This window comes from Bos grunniens, chromosome 28 (assembly GCF_055505025.1).
Source record: "Bos grunniens cultivar Pamir isolate PY7600 chromosome 28, Bosgru_T2T1.0, whole genome shotgun sequence".
NCBI lineage: Eukaryota > Metazoa > Chordata > Mammalia > Artiodactyla > Bovidae > Bos > Bos grunniens.
The window spans coordinates 4,374,313-4,391,733 of NC_141192.1; the positions used below are offsets into that span (position 1 = coordinate 4,374,313).

General features: G+C 51.5%; 1 protein-coding gene across 6 annotated transcripts; it reads left to right on the plus strand.

Moving 5' to 3' along the window:
• The first annotated feature begins 3,146 nt into the window (after window positions 1-3,146).
• SYT15 (synaptotagmin 15) lies at window positions 3,147-12,618 on the plus strand. 6 transcript variants are annotated; one of them, XR_015156562.1, is made up of 9 exons: window positions 3,147-3,214; window positions 4,160-4,352; window positions 4,899-5,041; window positions 5,965-6,260; window positions 7,175-7,283; window positions 7,726-7,896; window positions 8,465-8,585; window positions 9,815-9,994; window positions 10,893-12,618. XR_015156562.1 is itself a non-coding variant. In XM_086381155.1 (8 exons), the coding sequence occupies exons 2-8, from the start codon at window positions 4,268-4,270 to the stop codon at window positions 11,033-11,035; spliced, it is 1,227 nt and encodes a 408-aa protein (XP_086237281.1). In that variant the 5' UTR covers window positions 3,147-3,214; window positions 4,160-4,267; the 3' UTR covers window positions 11,036-12,618. The 6 variants fall into 6 exon arrangements, 3 of the variants coding, with proteins under 3 accessions (XP_086237281.1, XP_086237280.1, XP_086237282.1); XR_015156563.1 differs by lacking the exon at window positions 7,175-7,283 and having other exon boundaries at window positions 7,659-7,896; XM_086381155.1 differs by lacking the exon at window positions 7,175-7,283 and having other exon boundaries at window positions 4,811-5,041.
• The last annotated feature ends 4,803 nt before the right edge of the window (window positions 12,619-17,421 follow it).

Genomic DNA, 17,421 nt, shown 5'->3' on the forward strand with positions numbered 1-17,421 from the left:
AGGACATAAGGAGCAACAGGAAAGGTGAATTACCTCCTGCCATCTGCTCTCATCTTCCGATGGAAGAAGAAAGACTCAAAACTCAATGGGCTGGCTGGACATGTAAGGTGCTTGCAGATAGTGATAGCAAAGTGAGTGCCAGACCCAGCAGCTGGTCTCCAGGGCTAGGCCAAGGAGCTCCTGTCAGACTCTGAAGGGTGGACCCAAGATGTGTGATACATGGACAAAGGTGGAGGAAGCCAAGAAGCAGCTCAGCCTGAGGGCACAAGTTCTTCATCCACCATTCAGCACTGCCTTGGCCTGGAGGTGGGTATTGGGAATGCTAAGATAAATAAGACATGGCCCCCTGCCTTCACAGAAGTCCTGGTCTGCCCGGGAGAGTGAGCTGGAGTGACACTCACAGACACAGAGTCCTATAAAGCAACATGGCAGCTACAGGTACAGTGAAGATAGGGAAGGAGCTTCATGGAGAAGGAAGGAGAGTCATAGTACTTCATTCTGAAGGATAAGCAGTGGGGAAGGATAGTGGGCCCGAATATCTCAGGCAGGAAGTGAAAGTAAAGTGTTAGTTGCTCAGTCGTGTCCGACACTTTGTCATCTCATGGACTGTAGCCCGCCAGGCTCCTCTGTCCCTGGAATTCTCCAGGCAAGAATACTGTAGTGGGTAGCCATTCTCTTCTCCAGGGAATCTTCCCGACCCAGAGGTCAAACCTGGGTCTCCTATGTTGCAGATTCTTCATGGTATGAGCCACGAGGAGAGGGCAGTATAATGAGAAGGTATCCAGTGCAAGACTGCCAATGCAGGAGGCAGGAGATGCAGGTTTGATCCCTGGGTCCAGAAGATCCCCTGGAGGAGGGCAGGGCAACCCACTCACTCCAATATTCTTGCCTGGAGAATCCCCAGGGACAGAGAAGCCTGGTGAGCTATGGTCCATAGGGTCACAGAGAGTTGGACATGACTGAAGCAACTTAGTACACACGCACGCACGCATGCACACATCCAGTTCAGTAGCAGCGCTGCCAGAAACAGTTCCATCAGTCTGGACCTTGAGCATGGCAGAAAAATGGAGGAATATGGGGTGTCCATGTGGGTGAGAATGGAGAGAGGAGCCTAGAAGACATAAGCTGAGGGCAGGAGTAGGAGATCGAATCTAAACCGCAGAGAGGAAGTTGAGGAGGTGAGGCATAATGGAGACCTGGGCAAAGTTCTTGATGGAGATGAAGATGGATGGAGGAGGAAGAGCTGGCAGGACTTGGTGACTGCTTGGGTGTGACTGGTGAGATAAGGAAGCCAAGGAGGGTGATGGGGCCCTGGGATGGTATAGCACAGGGCTGGGAGAGGATGGGCAGCTCTAAGCCTGGCATAGACTAGCCACAGGCATAGCCTTTTCCAAAGCAGCTACTGCCCCACCCCACATTCAGAAGACCCCCAGGAAGCTGAGGCCCAACTGTGCAGGTGGCCAACCTGAGTCTGTGCCATGCCCATCAGGGAGGGATGGTCAGGCAAGTAGGACAGTTGCAGGTCAAGGGGGAGCCGGTGTGCTGTGGTAATAAGGTGGCTGCAGGGTTACCATCTGGGGGCAGAAGGGCCTTGCTAGCTGTCTGGTCCCAGCCTGGGAGTGTCGAGAGCTCCAGACAGCAAGAGGTAGGAGAATATAAACCATCTCTCCCTGAGGGCTGCCCAGACACTGTGCTCAGCATAATAATGCCTCCAAAAATGTCCACTCCTTAGTTCCTGGAACCAGGTTACTTTACCTGGAAAAGGGGACATTATAAATATGATTAAGTTAAGGACCTTGAGATGCAGCGATTATCAAGGATTATCTGTGTGCGCCCCATGAAATCACAAAGTTTCTTATAAGAAAGAGGGAGGCAGAACCTATCGTTAATTAATCTATGACAAAAGAGGCAAGAAAATACAGTAGAGAAACAGTCTCTAAGTGGTGCTGGGGAAACTGGACAGCTGCATGTAAAAGAATGAAATTAGAGCATTCTCTAGCACCTTACAGAAAAGTAAACTCACAATGGATCAAAGTTCTAAATGTAAGGCTGGACACTATAAAACTCTTAGAGGAAAACACAGGCAGAACACTCTTTGACATTAATCGCAACAGTATCTTTTTGGATCTACCTCCTAGAGTAATAAGAATAAAAACAAAAATAAATAAATGGGGCCTAATTAAACTCAGAAGTTTCTGCATAGCAAAGGAAACCATAAACAAAAAATAAAAAGACAACCCACAGAATGAGAGAAAATATTTGCAAAAAAAGCGACTGAGAAGGGATTAATCTCCAAAATATACAAATAGCTCACGCAGCTCTATGTGAAAAAGTCAAACAACCCAATCAAAAAATGGGTAGATCTAAACAGACATTTCTGCAAAGGTGACATATAACTAACATATAAAAGTACATGAAAAGATGCTCAACATTACTAACTAGCAGAGAAATGAAAGTCAAATCAAACGAGGTGTCACCTTACACCGGTCAGAGTGGCCATCATCAAAAAGTCTGCCAACAGGTGCTGGAGAGACTGTGGAGGAAAGGGAACCCTCCTACACAGCTGGTGCGCGTGGGAGCAAGGTCCAGGCTCAGGCTCTGTCTTTGGACACAACCTTCAAAGCCCCAAAATAACAAGACCCACCTCCTTCCCCCAAAATAACTTCCTTTCCTTCTCCACTTAGAGTTTCTTTGAGGTCTAAGACGCCGGCACACCAGCTCCCTACAGGGAGGTTGCGCGGGTGCCGGGAGTGCGCATCCTTGACGGGGCGGGGAACGGGTGCACGCTGGCTGAGGGCATTCTTAGACGAGCACAGCGCAAAGACAAGGTCGTCAGGGGCGAAAAGCCAGCATAGGAGGTTTTAGCTCTGCCCGGGGAGGCCTGGCCCTGGCGCCTTAAACGGACGGAGCCCCAGGCCCCCAGCCCTGAGCGGAGCCCTGGGGTTCCAGCAGCGCATGGTGGACTCCGCGCCCCTCCTGAGCCACTATCTGGGCCGGGCCGGGCGGAGCTGCGGCCTCTGGGAGCCGCGTCTGTGCCTCGCGCCATCCGCCGCTAACCCGAGCGCCCCAAGGCACCGCCCTCTACCGCCACCCCCACCCCTCCTTCCCGCTCAGCGCTTTAAAACCGCCTGGCAGCGGCTGAAGGCACAGACACAGGCGAGATCAAGCTCCGGGACCGCGCCCCCGACGGCCGGCTAGAGCAGCCCCATGGAAGGTAAGTGCCCTCGCCTCCCCTCCCACGCCCCCGGCGCCGCGCGGTGCCCCTTTGCCACCCTCTGGGGCGCTGCCTCTGCCCTGCTCCCGCTCCTAGCCAGGTGTGGGGATAGAGTTGAGGCCCACTCCTCGTAGATAGTTGCGGGTCAGGAGGTGTGGGTGTCTTTCCTTCTTACCAACCAACCCAGTCCTGATCCCCGGGTCGGGGAAGCCCCCGGCCTCAAGGGTGACCCAAAGGAGGGACATTCCTCGCCTAGTGCGGGATAGAGGGGCAGAGCTCTCTCAGTTAGCTCAGGGTGAAGCCTCCCGGGTCTGGGCAAGTGTGGGGGCAGCTACTGGCAGCAGAGTGCCAGTGTGTCTTGGTTTCTCACACTCGCTGCTCCCCGCCTCCACCGCCTCCCACCGACTCCCCTATATGTGGGCTTGCTGTGATAGAAGGCTGAGGGGAAGGAGAGGTTTTTAGAGAAAGTTACAGAACTAAAGCCAGAGCCCAACCTCTCAGCAGGTTCCGGGACCCAAAGAATAGGGCTCTGAATGCCACCCAGAGCATCACCTCTTCCCTGGCTTTCCTTAAGCGCCTGCTGCCCACCACCCTGAACAGGAGTCCAGGGAAGATGGAGGTTCTGATAAGAGAAGGCTTAGTTTCTACACAGAAGCACAAGGAAAAATGGTTCATTTGACCCAAGATTCCAAGTCCAGAACCACACAGCTCTGTTCGGGGCGTTAGGACCTCAAGGGCAATGGCTTTTCCCCTGAGACCCAGCAGAGCCGAGCCAGCAGCGCCCTTCCCCAGCAGATACGTGAGCACATGAGCTCTGCTTCTGTGTTATTCCTGGGATCCAACCCAGGGAGGTGGTGCTACCCAGATTCTGTCTCCAGAATGCCCGTGGTGTGAAGGGGAGTGACTTTCCCCAGGCATCACAGTACTGGTGGTGTCTGCCCCCAGAGCAGGTGGCCCTGGTGGTTGGGGGCATCCTTGGGGGGCTGCTGCTGCTGCTGCTGTTGACTGGGGTGAGCTACTATCTCTGGAAGAGACTCTGTGCCACATTCACCTATGAGGAGCTGTCAGAGACCACAGCTGCTTCCAGCACACAGGGAGACGCGCTCTGCCCTCTGGATGCCAGGACCCAGGCAAGCAGGTGAGGCAGGATGTGGGGCTAAGGGAGCTCCTGGCCTTGCTTCAGGCCCTCCCTGTGGAGTTTCCCTTGGAGTGGGGTGGAGAAGGAAAGGTCTGTTTGTTTATGGAGCGCCTCCTCTATGCTGTCAGCAGGCCAGGAGCAATCACAAAGAAACCCCCCCCCCAAAAAAAGAAAAAAGAAACCCCAGAATCTGAGCCACAGCTATGAGGCAGGTGTTATGAAGCCCATTTTCCAGCTGAGGAAACTGAGGCTCAATGGACGTTAAGTCCAGATGGCACAACTAGGAAGTGGCAGAACAGGCATTCAAACTCAGGCAGACGGACTCCAGGAGCTGTGCTCCTGCGCCACTCACCACGGCTGTGGGCAGACGGAGGAGGTGGCTGTGCGCGTCCCCTGGTGTGGGCCCAGAAGACGGTGCTCTTGCCTCCTCCAGCTCCTGCTGGCTTTTTCTCCTCTAGTTCCTGACACTTACACTCTCTGGGCTGAGCACTCTGAAGCCATACCATTCACCTGCTACCTATTTGTCATCTCCCTGCCTCTGGACAGGCCACCAGGCGTGCCATTTGTGGTGCCCCCTTCCCTCCAAAGCCAAGACTGGGTACCCCGGAGCAGCAGAGAGTGGGCCCAGGTCCCACAGGACCCCTACCCAGCCCTGGAGCTCCTGCCCCACACCACTGGCAGCAATCTTGGTGAGTGTGCCCACCAGGGCCTGCCCAGGGGTCATGGTATGGCCAGGCCAGGACAGACCCATCTGCTTTCATGGCCTGGCTCCTGAACAGAGTCCAGATGGGACCCAGGATGCCAGAGTTGCCCAGTGACCACTCTTTCTAGGTATTTCAGTTTACCAATGCCTGCTGCATCCCAGGCTGGGCTAGGTATGGCTTCACGTGCCATTTTGGAGTTAGACCATGGCTGGGGGAATCACCCCATTTTACACATTAATAAACTGAGGCCCGGGAGGGTAACAGTGCCATGCCCGAGGTCACAGAGGCAGTAAGCAACAAATCTGGGGTTGGAAACCCAGTGTTCCCAGGTACAGCACCTGTGCTGGGTCCTCCTCCAGGATGATGGGTTGGCCAATCCAGAGAGCAGAATGGTGGAAGCTGGGCACACAGCTTTCTGCCCACCTCCTTGCTCTGGAGACCTCACTAAGAACCACCCAGTAATTAGCTAAGCCCTTACAATTTAAAGAGGAAGACAACAGGCAGCATTTTATCACTGAGACATCCTCTGGGACACCACAGAAAGGAGCCAGGCCAGATGCTGGGCACTGCACCCACATTGGCGGCCCTGACCTCTAGGGGTGGGGGTCAGTCATGGGGGCAAGGGTTGAATGAATACTGTGTCCTCTGCTAGGAGTCCCAGGAGGAGCAGGCCTGGATGTAGAATGCCTTAGTGCTGAGAATGCGTCCTGCAGAGCTGCACTAGAGAGAGGCTGTGTTTAGTCTGGAGAAGAGAGTGGGGCGAATGTGGTCAGGAGAAGCCAGCGAACTACCTTGTCAAGACTCAGCCAAGAAGGGCTGGGCAGGGAGGGGCGGAAGAGCCAGAGCTTGCGGTCCCCACGCCCCTGCCTTCCCCTGGCCTGCCAGTCTTCCCAGTCCCTGTGTTGTAGGAGATGCATGTGTGGCGGGGACCATCAACCCTGAGCTCTACAAGATCCCAGAGGACCAAAGTGAGGCTGACTTCCCTGAGGGCTGCCTGGGACGGCTGTGGTTCTCCGTGGAATACCAGCAGGAGGCTGAGCGGCTGCTGGTGGGCCTGATCAAGGCACAGAGGCTGCACGCCCCCTCAGAGAACTGTAGCCCCCTGGTGAAGCTCCACCTGCTGCCCGATGAGCGGCGCTTCCTCCAGTCTAAGACCAAATGCAGAACCACCAGTCCACAGTTCAACGAACACTTCGTCTTTCAGGTATGACCTCTGAGCGGGCAGGGCCCAGGGCCCTTTGCCTCCTGGGAAGAACAGACATTGTGCAGGAGAGCCCAGCCTCCAGTGCTAACCAGGGCCCTGCAGCCCCAGGGGCCCCATACCACAGGCTCTACTCTACCCCACCTGCCAGGCCAGGGTGTACAAGAGCCCTGACCCTTGATGGTGGGGGAAGATGAGAGGCTGGAAGGATGAGGGGGCAGAGGGCTGGGCTCCTCCTGTACAGGCTGCCTGGAAGGGAGAAAGAGAAACATATTCTTGGAGTGCCCACTGAATGCCAGGCCCTGGCTTATGGGACTCAGGAAGGCAGCCAAGACCCTGGAACACGATGAGATTTCTGACATTGTCATCCATGGAAGGTGGAGGGTGAGACCCTCCACCCCCACCCAGGCCTCTTGGGGTGGGGACCAGACTCACTCGTCCTGTCAGAGGCCAGAGCAGGGACCGAGAGCCATCTTGCGACAGGTGGTACCTCTGCAGCATGGGGGACAGGTGAGCTCAGGGTCCTGAGGTGATGAGGCACTGAGCCAAGCGCACAGAGGCCTTGAGAGCCTCAGCAGGTGACTGGGGCCCTTATGGGAAGCCAGCAATCAAGAGCTCCCGAGAGGCCTTGGACAAACATTTTTAAGAGCAGGGCCGGAAGCTGACTGGCAAGGTAAGGAGAGGCTTGTCTGCAACTGGGAAGACTGTGATTTCTACCTTCTTCCGGGGCTGAGCACTGAGAAGAGGGGTGGCATGGGGCCCAGCCCAAGGCCGTCCTGCTGGGCCCAGGCTGTGAGAATTCACAGGTGAACCTGCTGTTCTTGGAACCTCAAAATCCAAGGTGGGGAGGTTTGAATCATCCCCTGCCCTGTGCCTGCACCAACCTTACCCTGGCCTATCTGTGCTTCCCTCTCTAGGGAAGAGAAAGAGAAGAAAATCAAATTTAATTAACCATCTGCCATAAGCCAGGCCCTTTGATTGGGGTTTTATAACCCAGAGAGTAAGAACAATTATTCCATCTTACAGGTGAGGAGACTGAGTCTCAGGGAGAGGACTGTTCAGGTGCCAAATTCAGATAGCAAAGACGGGGGGTTCCCTGGGCTCCAGGGTGGGAGCCTCTCACACTTTTAGTTTAGGCAACTCACTTGGATGCCTGTTAAATGGTAGATTCTGCTTGGTGGGTCTGAGTGGAGCCCAAGGTCCTGCGTTTCTAACAAGGTCCCGGGGGTGGTGGGTGCTGCTGGTTCTGGGACCACACTCTGTGTGGCAAGGCTCTGGCACAGCCTTCCACCTCCTGGGGACACTGGCCCCACTGAGGCAAAGGGTCCCCTGAGGATGCCTGGGTTTGGGGTGTGCAGGTCCCTGGTTGAGATACCCCTCATGGAAAGATTCTGTTTCCAGAACAACATATCACGTCATCCCATCCCCTGACCCTTCCTGACTCCAGCCGGGCCCTCGTCTCTCCAAGGTATCCAGCAAGAGCGTCAACCAGAGGGTGCTGAGGTTCTCAGTGTACCACGTGGACAGGCAGAGGAAGCACCAGCTCCTAGGGCAAGTGCTGTTCCCTCTGAAGAAGGAGACACTGGCGGGCAACTGCCGGCGCGTCCTCTGGAGAGACCTGGAAGCCGAGAGCCTGGAGGTAAAGGTTAGGGTCACCAGACACATGCCAGATGACCATGAGTCTGACCACCGTAGACAGCCAGCAGGTGTGGCCCAGCAGAATACTGGCCACTACCCCTACAAGTGCGACTCGCGGTGGAGGGCCCAGGCCAGAGCTGCATGGGACAGTGGAGGTGCACCTGAGGCTCTTTTGCCCTGGAGATTACTTGGAGCATCCTGGAAAAAACACATTTGGATTCCCATCCAGATCAGATAGCTATGAAAGTTGACACCTCAAATGGACCTGCCAAGGAAATTACCCACTCTTCCCCCAATACCCCCCCCACCCCATGAGGATGACTCAGAATAGGCCTTGGAATTCCCCATTCCTAGGTTTGAATCCTCAGCTCTGGTCCTTACTATGTGATTTTCAGCAGGCCCCTTCAACTCCCCAGACCTCAGTTTCCCCATCTGTAAAATGGTGGATGGGCTTCAAGGAAGGAGTATGGCTGTGTCATGAGTACCCTGGGCCTGCCTGCCAGGAGGAAGGAGGAAGGCATGGGGGCCTCCAGCACCTACCTGGGGTGCTTTCCTCTTGGCTTCTCCAGGCTCCCTCCGAATTTGGTGACCTCCAGTTCTGCCTCAGCTACAATGACCGTCTGAACCGCCTCACCGTGGTTGTGCTGCGAGCCAAGGGACTCCGACTCCGGGAGAACACGAGTTTTGTCAGTAAGGTTTCCCCCTGGGGCAGGGCCCAGCCCATGATCTTGGAGCCTGGAGTCTGGCCCTCATCCCTGGCCATCCGGTTTCTGCTTGCATGTGCTACCAGGAGCATTGCTGCCTCCCAAGCCACACCCTCCCTCTCTGCACAGCTGCTGCTGCTGCTAAGTCACTTCAGTCGTGTCTGACTCTGTGCGACCCCATAGATGGCAGCCCACCAGGCTCCCCCGTCCCTGGGATTCTCCAGGAAAGAACACTGGAGTGGGTTGCCATTTCCTTCTCCAATGCATGAAAGTGAAAAGCGAAAGTGAAGTCGTGTCTGACTCTTAGCGACCCCATGGAGTGCAGCCAACCAGGCTCCTCTGCCCATGGGATTTTCCAGGCAAGAGTACTGGAGTGGGGTGCCATTGCCTTCTCTGCTCTGCACAGCTAGGGTGTGAGAAATTGCTTCCTTATGTTGATCCCAAGGCTGCATCCCCTTGGCCTTCACCAAGACCCCTAAGAACCCTAAGACCAAGCCTGCCCCTCCCTTTTCCCAAAGCAGTGCCTTGGCTCCTGTACTGTGCTGCCTGTCTCCAGCCCTGCCCTTCTGCAAAGCAAGGGCTCCTCCCAGGGCAGGGAGCAGCGAACAGGGTGTCCCTGCATGCAGAGCTTGACACTCAGCTAGAACTCAGGAGCTGGAGGAATGCAGACCCCACTCTGGCTCACCCTAAATGTCCAGCCCCGTTGTGGGGCCCCCAGCAAGGGGGTGGTTGTCTGCCCTTTGTGCGTCTCTGCATTTGGGTCATTATAAGCAAGCTGGCATTCAGCCTTCCACTGTGGATTCAAAACCCATCTAACAGCAACTTCCCCCCCCCAAAAAAAATTAAAAAACTTGACCTCTGAATGGGGTGCTTAAGGGCCCCAGGAGGCCTGGGCGCCCAGCAAGGAGGATCCACCCCACAATGGGGACGGATGGGCGTGTGGTGCCAGGCTGCAGTAACAAGGGCCAGCCAAACCTTGGGTGCATTCAGGAGGCAGAGAGGAAGGAAGAGGAAGGGAGCCAAGCATTTCCTTGGCTGTAGGCAGTACGCTAATCAACCCCGTTTCCTCTTGTAACGCCCTTTGGCTGCAGCAGTTGTGAGCAATGGGGTCCTGGCACCCAGGCGAGGCATGAGCCCGCCCACCCAGGCTCCCACGGGCAGGAGGCTGGGCCCCCTGCCTGTCCCTCCCAGCCTGCAGTCTGTCCTGCCCCTCAGGTGTGTTTGTCAAAGTGTCTCTGATGAACCACAACAAGTTTGTCAAGTGCAAGAAGACTTCGGCGGTGCTGGGCTCCACCAACCCTGTGTACAGCGAGACCTTCAGCTTCAAAGCCATCCCCGCTGAGCTGGACACGGCGAGCCTCAGCCTGACAGTGCTGCAGAGCGCCGAAGGGGACAGTAAGGCTGCCCCTCACTGTCAGCCTGGGGATTGGGCTGAGGAGGGGCTGCTGTGCATTCAGGAAGTGTGGACCCTTTGGAAGGAGCCGTATGGTTTCTGTTCTGTGCCGAAGGAAACTAGTGCTCAGAGAGGCTAAGATATTTACCCAAGGACACGGAGCTTGCTAGTGAGATAGCTGGAGCTCACACCCAGCTTTAGTCTGGTGTCATTGTCCACAGGACCCTAGAAAGAGGTTAAAGGATGGCCCCTGCTACTCCGTCCTGGGGCAAATCGCCAGAGAGGTTGGAAAACAGCATAGCTACTTGCACTGGCCAAGCGACCTGGTGCTGTGGGTCTTTATGTACCCTGTGTTGCCTCGTGCCCTCTGTACAAGCCCTGAGGGTCCTGGGTGAGGTTCAGGGTGGATGAGAGGGTGGAGTTATCCCGCACTGCCCCTCACTCCAGGGTCCACGTCACTGAGGCAGAGCTGTCAGGTCAGCTGGTCTCAGGGGTCAGAGCTTAGGCCCCTTCTCCATTGTGATACTTGGTAAAAGGCGAAAATTATTGTTGAGTGTTCCTGCTGAATATACAAGTTGACAGAGGGAAGAGGGCTTCTTTCTGGAGGGGCCCCTTCCTCCCTCAGCTCTTTGATGCAAGGCAGTTTGATGGCCCACCAGGAGGATGGGGGGCAGAATGGGTGCCCGCACTGAAGGGCAGGCTCTTTACTTGGGCTCCCTTCCCCGTCAGCTCCAGCTCCAGAGCAAAGTCAGGACCCCTTTGGAGGCTGTTAAAGAGGGAGAGAGCTGGCTACTTCCCTTAAGAGAAGGAGTGAGTGAGAGAGAGGGAAGGCCCTGGGGATGGCTTAGGTGAGGTGGCTTCTAAGCTTCCGAGAATGACCATGTTCTCCCTCCCCTGCAGGGAGTCACGAGCTGGGCCGGGTGGTGGTGGGCCCCTACATGTACACCCGCGGCAGAGAACTGGAGCACTGGAACGAGATGCTTAGCAAACCCAAGGAGTTGGTGAAGCGTTGGCATGCACTTTGCCGCACCACCGAGCCCTAACCAGGGCGGGGAACTCAGGTCTGCTCCAGAAGCTCTCTCTCCCCATAGCCATGCCTGACAGCCACAGGCTCAGACACTGCATCCAGCAACTCACTGGGCTGCAGAGTCAGCCTGAGCTGGGGGAATATGTATGCTGATGTATAGGAGAGAAGAGGGGACAAGAGAGCCCTGGCCTGGGCAGTGGTGTGACCGGTGGGTTACATCTCAGCAGCCCGAGAGGCCCTCCTTGACTCACTCTGTCCTTCTTTGCCCATGGGGCTGCCTGGACTTAGAATCCTGGCTCCTGGTCATCCATGTCTTGAATTGGACTGGAAACTCAGACACTGAGAAGAAATAGTGTCTTTAGTGAAAGCGTAGCTGTACATGTGTAGAGTGCCGTGGAAACTTGGAAAGCTGAGGATGTGTTAATGTTCAGCCTACACTTTTTTCTGCTGTCGTTTCTCTACCTTCTGCCTGGCAGAGAAGACAAGTTGTCTAAAGGGTTTACTTCAGTTGGTTCACAATAAATATTAGGTTGGTACAACAGTAATTGCAGTTTCAGACTGTGAATTTTAAATCATTATAACTAGGCTCAGACACATCTTATTAATAAAAATAGGAACCATTACAATCAACACATTTTTACCAATGAAAAATAAGTTTGTTTATTCCTGTAGCATAACAATTTGTGCTTCAGGATTCAATGAACTCTTGGAAAGCATTTTCTGCCTCCAGCTGATTGTGGAAGTGTTTTCCCTGCAAAAAGTTGTTGAGAGATTCTTGAAGAAGTGGTAGTCAGTAGGTGAGAGGTATACGGTGGATCAGGCAAAATTTCATAGCCCAGTTCGTTCCGTTTTTGAAATGTTGGTTGTGCGACGTGCGGTTGGGCATCGTCACGGAGAAGAATCGGGCCCTTCTGTTGACCAGTGCTGGCTACAGACATTGGAGTTTTCAGTGCATATCATCCATTTGCTGAGCATACTTCTCAGATGTAATGCTTTCGCTGGGATTCAGAAAACTGTAGTGGATCAGCCTGGCAGCAGACCACCAGTGACCATGACCATTTTTTGGTGCAAGTTTGGCTTTGGTAAGTGCTTTGGAGCTTCTTCTCAGGCCACCCACTGAGCTGGTTGTCACCAGCTGTCATACCAAATCCACTTTTTGTCACGTGTCACAATCTGATAGAGAAATGGTTCATTGTTGTTATGTAGAATACGAGAAGACAACACTTCAAAACGATGGTTTGGTTTTTTTTTTCCGGTCATCTCAGGAGGCACTCACTTATGGAGATTTTTCACCTTTCCAGTTTGCCTCAAATGCCAAGTGACAGTAGAATGGTCAACGCTGAGTTCATGGGCAGCTTCTCATGTAGTTGTAAGAGGATCAGTTTCAGTGATTGCTCTCAACTGGTCGTTGTCAACTTCCAATGGTCACCCACTACGCTCCTCATCTTCAAAGCTCTCGTCTCCTTTGCAAAACTTCTTGAACCACGGCTGCACTGTATGCTCATTAGCAGTTCCTAGGTCAAATGTGTTGTTGATGTTTCGAGTTGTCTGATTATTAGCAACCTATTTTGCACTTGAATTAAAAAAAAAATCACCCGAGTCTGCTTTTTTCCTAACATCATTTCTATAGTCTAAAATAAATATAAAATATACAGCAAGTAATGTCATTAGCAAAAACATAAAGTGAGAAATGCACATTAAAATTATGTGTAATATAACCACATTTATTTAAGAATGTATCCCAATATCAAACAGCAAATTTCAACAAGGCAAAATTGCAGTTACTTTTGCACCAACCTAATATAATAGAAATTTATGACTAACCTAGATAGCATATTCAAAAGCAGAGACATTACTTTGCCAACAAAGGTTTGTCTAGTCAAGGCTATGGTTTTTCCTATGGTCATGTATGGATGTGAGAGTTGGACTGTGAAGAAGGCTGAGCACTGAAGAATTGATGCTTTTGAACTGTGGTGTTGGAGAAGACTCTTGAGAGTCCCTTGGACTGCAAGGAGATCCAACCAGTCCATTCTGAAGGAGATCAGCCCTGGGATTTCTTTGGAAGGAATGATGCTAAAGCTGAAACTCCAATACTTTGGCCACCACATGGGAAGAGTTGACTCATTGGAAAAGACTCTGATGCTGGGAGGGATTGGGGGCAGGAGAAGAAGGGGACGACAGAGGATGAGATGGCTGGATGGCATCACTGACTCGATGGACGTGAGTCTGAGTGAACCCTGGAGTTGGTAATGGACAGGAAGGCCTGGCGTGCTGCGATTCATGGGGTCGCAAAGAGTCGGACACGACTGAGCGACTGAACTTAACTGAACTAAATATAATAGCACAGTCTGACAACTAGGTTGGGTGTGTAAGTGTGGAACAGTCCCAGGATGCCTGGGCAGCATGGCTTAGAAGAGAAGGCTCTTGGGGATCAAGACTCACTAGCTTCACACCTGCAGGAGAATGCTGTGAACAGCCCGCCCAGGTACTGAGTGGTGGACAGGTTCTGGTCATCTGCCCTTGGGCCTCCTACCTCGGGGTAAGAAATGGTGAAAGCACGTGGCCAAAGCACAGCCCATAGGGCTGAAACCTTTGCCTGTAAGCCCAGCAGATCCATTATGATTGCTGTGTTGTGGTAGGTGTCAGTGTCAATTTCACTAAGATGGAAGTTCCCACAAACCACAGTCATCGAGTCCCTGTGAAGATGTACTCAAAGTCACCAGCAGCCCTTCTGCTTGTCACTGATAACTGTTATTAAGCAGTTATCATTTTCACCTGAATACTACTAAGCTTGCAGATTCAAGCCTTGTTTCTTTGTAACTGAAACAACACTTAAGTGGTATCTTCTCTTTTATTACACAGTGAAGCAACTTCTGCAAAAGAAAGTAGTGAAATGTTGCCTCTTTGACTTCACCTCCAATCTCTGTCAATGCACAAATATAAGCCTTGCCGCTAGTGGTCTGTATGCACAGAATACCTTGTGTTTGCTTTTCCTTACTTATTTCATGATTTTTAACATAACCAACACTGCAGTAATTTCTAACAGCATCACAGCACACATGTAATGGCATTCTCTATGTGTTTGTTTGGGACTTCCCTGGTGGCTTAGTGGTGAATAATCCACCTGCCAATGCAGGAGCCATGGGCTCAATCCCTGATCCAGGAAGACCCCCTGAAGAAGAAAATGGCAACCCCCTCCAGTATTCTTGCCTGGAGAACCCCATGGACAGAGGAGCCTGGTGGGCTACAGGCCATGGGGTCGCAAAGGGTTGAACGTCAGACACCACTTAGTGACTAAACAACAGCAGTGTGTTTGTACAGCCAGCTACTAAGATGGAACGGTTCCCCTTTCTCTTGGGGTCCCGAGACCACAGGTGCCAACTACCCCCACATTTCAAGGGGAGGTTCTTGTCTCAGTGACCTTTCCAGGGCCACTTGGAAAATTTGGTAAATATGCCCTTTGCAGGACAGAATGGACAGACATGTCTGACTCACAGTTGAACATTTTCAATGGCAAGAGACAGGCAGGCTCTCTGCTCTGAAGGGGAGGTGGGGGTGCTCTGTCGGGTTGGCCCCTGTTCACATATACAGTCAGGGCGAAAAGACACCGTGTCTCCGTGGGCCTAAGACAGCAGGTCTCAATCCTGTCCACAAGGTGAGCCAAGCAGAATGAAGCCCTTGGCATTTCCATAAAACATTTAGAGTCAGCTTCTTAATTTCCACACTAAAAAAGTACTAGAACTTGGTTGGACTTTCCATTCAACATATTCAGTTTGGGGACAATTTGGTATCTTTAAAATGTTGAATCTTCAGCCCATTAACATGGTATATTACATGTGTATGACATGGTGTATCTCTCCATTTCTTTAGGGTTTTTGCAAGTTTCTTTAAACTTGTTTTGTGGTTTTACAGGAAAGTGTTCTTGTACCTCTTCTCTTGGATTTACTCTTAGGTGTTTTATATTTGTTTCTAGTATATAAAAATTCTATTGATTTTTGTACATTGACTTTGTACCTAGTGAGTGGCCTTGCTAAAGTCACTTGTAATTGTTTGTAGATTCTTTGTATTTTCTTTGTATATAGTAATGACCTCTGTGAATGATACTTTTACTTTTTCCTTTACAATCTTCATGCCTTCTTTATCTCTTGCAAAATTGTGGTGGCTGTGTGATTGGACAGGAAAAGGAAATAAAAGGAATCCAGATCATGAAAGGAGGAGTAAAACTATACTTATTTGCAGATAACATGGTTTTTCGGAGAAGGAAATGACAACCCACTCCAGGATTCTTGCCTAGAGAATCCTGTGAACAGAGGAGCCTGGTCTATGGGGTCGCACAGAGTCAGACACGACTGAAGCAACTTAGCATGCATGCATTCATTGGAAAAGGAAATGGCAATCCACTCCAGAATTCTTGCCTGGAGAATCCCAGGGACAAAGGAGCCTGGTGGGCTGCCATCTATGGGGTCACACAGAGTCAGACACAACTGAAGCGACTTAGCAGCAGCAGCAGCAACATGGCTTTATGTATAGAAAATCCCAAGAAACCCACCAAAAAATTTTGTGAATATAAAATTCTAGGTTGACATTTCTTTTTCTTTCAACAGCTTTAAAATGTCATTCAAGTTTCAGAATTTCTTTTTTATTTGGCTATGCCTCGTGACTTGCTTAGTTCCCTGAGTAGGAAATGAACCTGGGCCACCACAGTGAAATCAGTGAGCTCTAACCACCGGACCACCAGAGAATTCCCGAGTTTCTTTTCTGTGTTTTGCTTTTATCTAGCATCTTGTCCCCTCTAATCCTAGCTGCCTTGGCAACTCCAATCTCCAACGTCTTGTCTGTTCAGCTCCAGAGCCTGTGCTTCCTTTTCTACCTCTTAACCCATGGCCCTCTGTGCAAATGCTCAGCAAGGTTCCTAAAGGGAAAAGTGGCTCACAAACTGTCAGCTCATCCCTTGTGTTTTCCTTCTTCTGAGATCATGGCCCATCAAATGCTTGTTGACTTGGCAGCTCTTTAGCAAAGAAGCTTTCTGTATTTCATTCAGGCTTTCTAATTCTCAGCATGAACATAACTCTGACTCAAGCAGAAAAATCATTATTTTCTCAGAATTCTTCTCCCAGAGAAAGAACTCACAACACAGAGTGATTTTATACAGGGAATTTGATGACACAAGTTACATAGCCTTCTTATGGGGCTGATGAAGTCAAAAGGAGAAAAGTTGTTTGTATCAGTTGGCTATTTTTGGGAAAATGGTGCATAACAAAGAATCTCAGCATCTTAGTGTTCTACTAAATTGCACGTGTATTTCTCACACATCTGTGGATCAGCTGAATATGGGCGGGTCTAGATTAGGCAACTCACTTTCAACCTGTGGGTCTGACCAGGCTCATGTCCTCACCTGGGCTTGCTCCATGTTTGTTCATTCTGAGCACAAGCTGAAGGGGCAGCAGCAACCCAGGGAAAGCTTTTCCATTGGGAAGGCAGAAGAAGGACAAACACATTTCTACCTTCAGCTTGTGCTGTGTCACCTGATATCCTATTGGCTGAAGTGAGTCATGTAGCCGAGTTTCCAAGTCAAGGGGCAGGGTAAACTACACCTTTTTGTAAGAGGAGTTGCAAAGCACCGTGGCAATAGATACAGCTACAGGGAGAGGCTAAGGACGGGGGTGATAACTCAGGGTGCCATATTGACGTTTCCTAGAAACGCATAACTCCAGGGTCTGTGCTCGGCTGTACAGGTGCAGTCCCAGAGGAGGAGAACTCCCTGTCTCGTAACTGCTGCCAGGTCTCAAAGCCATTGCTGCCTACTTGGTACCCTATAGTGACAACGGGCTGGAATTTGCACAAATTTTATTTTTTGTTCAAATTACTACAAGAATCTCAAGCATCTTGCTGTCATAAGCATCACAATCAAAGGAAGAAAAGGATGATTTTCTACTCTCTGCTTCCGAGCTTCACCTGAGTGCCTCACATTTGGTAAACCACCTGGAACCTGGTCCATAAGAGTCTGGGAAGCATAATTTTCAGACTTTCATTTCCCAAAACTGTAATACAGACCTTTAAAGTGGATGAGAAGGGTACTGTGTGCCATCCCACACTCGGGCAAACCTGAGTCATGGGATCCTGTAGAAAAAGGAGGCTCTGGAAGAACCCATGTGAGCACTCGAGCTCATAACTGGTCATGTAGAACCTCTCCTACCCCTTAGGTGGCCTTTCTGTACCACTTCCATGCCCCTTCCTGGATGATCAGAAATCCCTGTTAGGGGACAGTGGTGGTGGTGGTGGTCCAGTGGTTAAGACTGCATGCTTCCAATTCAGAGGATGTGAGCTCAATCCCTGGCACAGAAACCTAGGTTCCACATGACACATGGAGCAACCAAAAAAATGAATAAATAAATAAAATAA

What these genes read in the sequence shown, in the direction of transcription:
- SYT15 (XM_086381154.1), top strand. An exon ending in GCCAGGACCCAGGCAAGCAG is followed by an intron (nt 4,353 to 4,898) that starts GTGAGGCAGGAT and finishes GCCTCTGGACAG; the next exon opens with GCCACCAGGCGTGCCATTTG. An exon ending in TGGAAGCCGAGAGCCTGGAG is followed by an intron (nt 7,897 to 8,464) that starts GTAAAGGTTAGG and finishes TGGCTTCTCCAG; the next exon opens with GCTCCCTCCGAATTTGGTGA.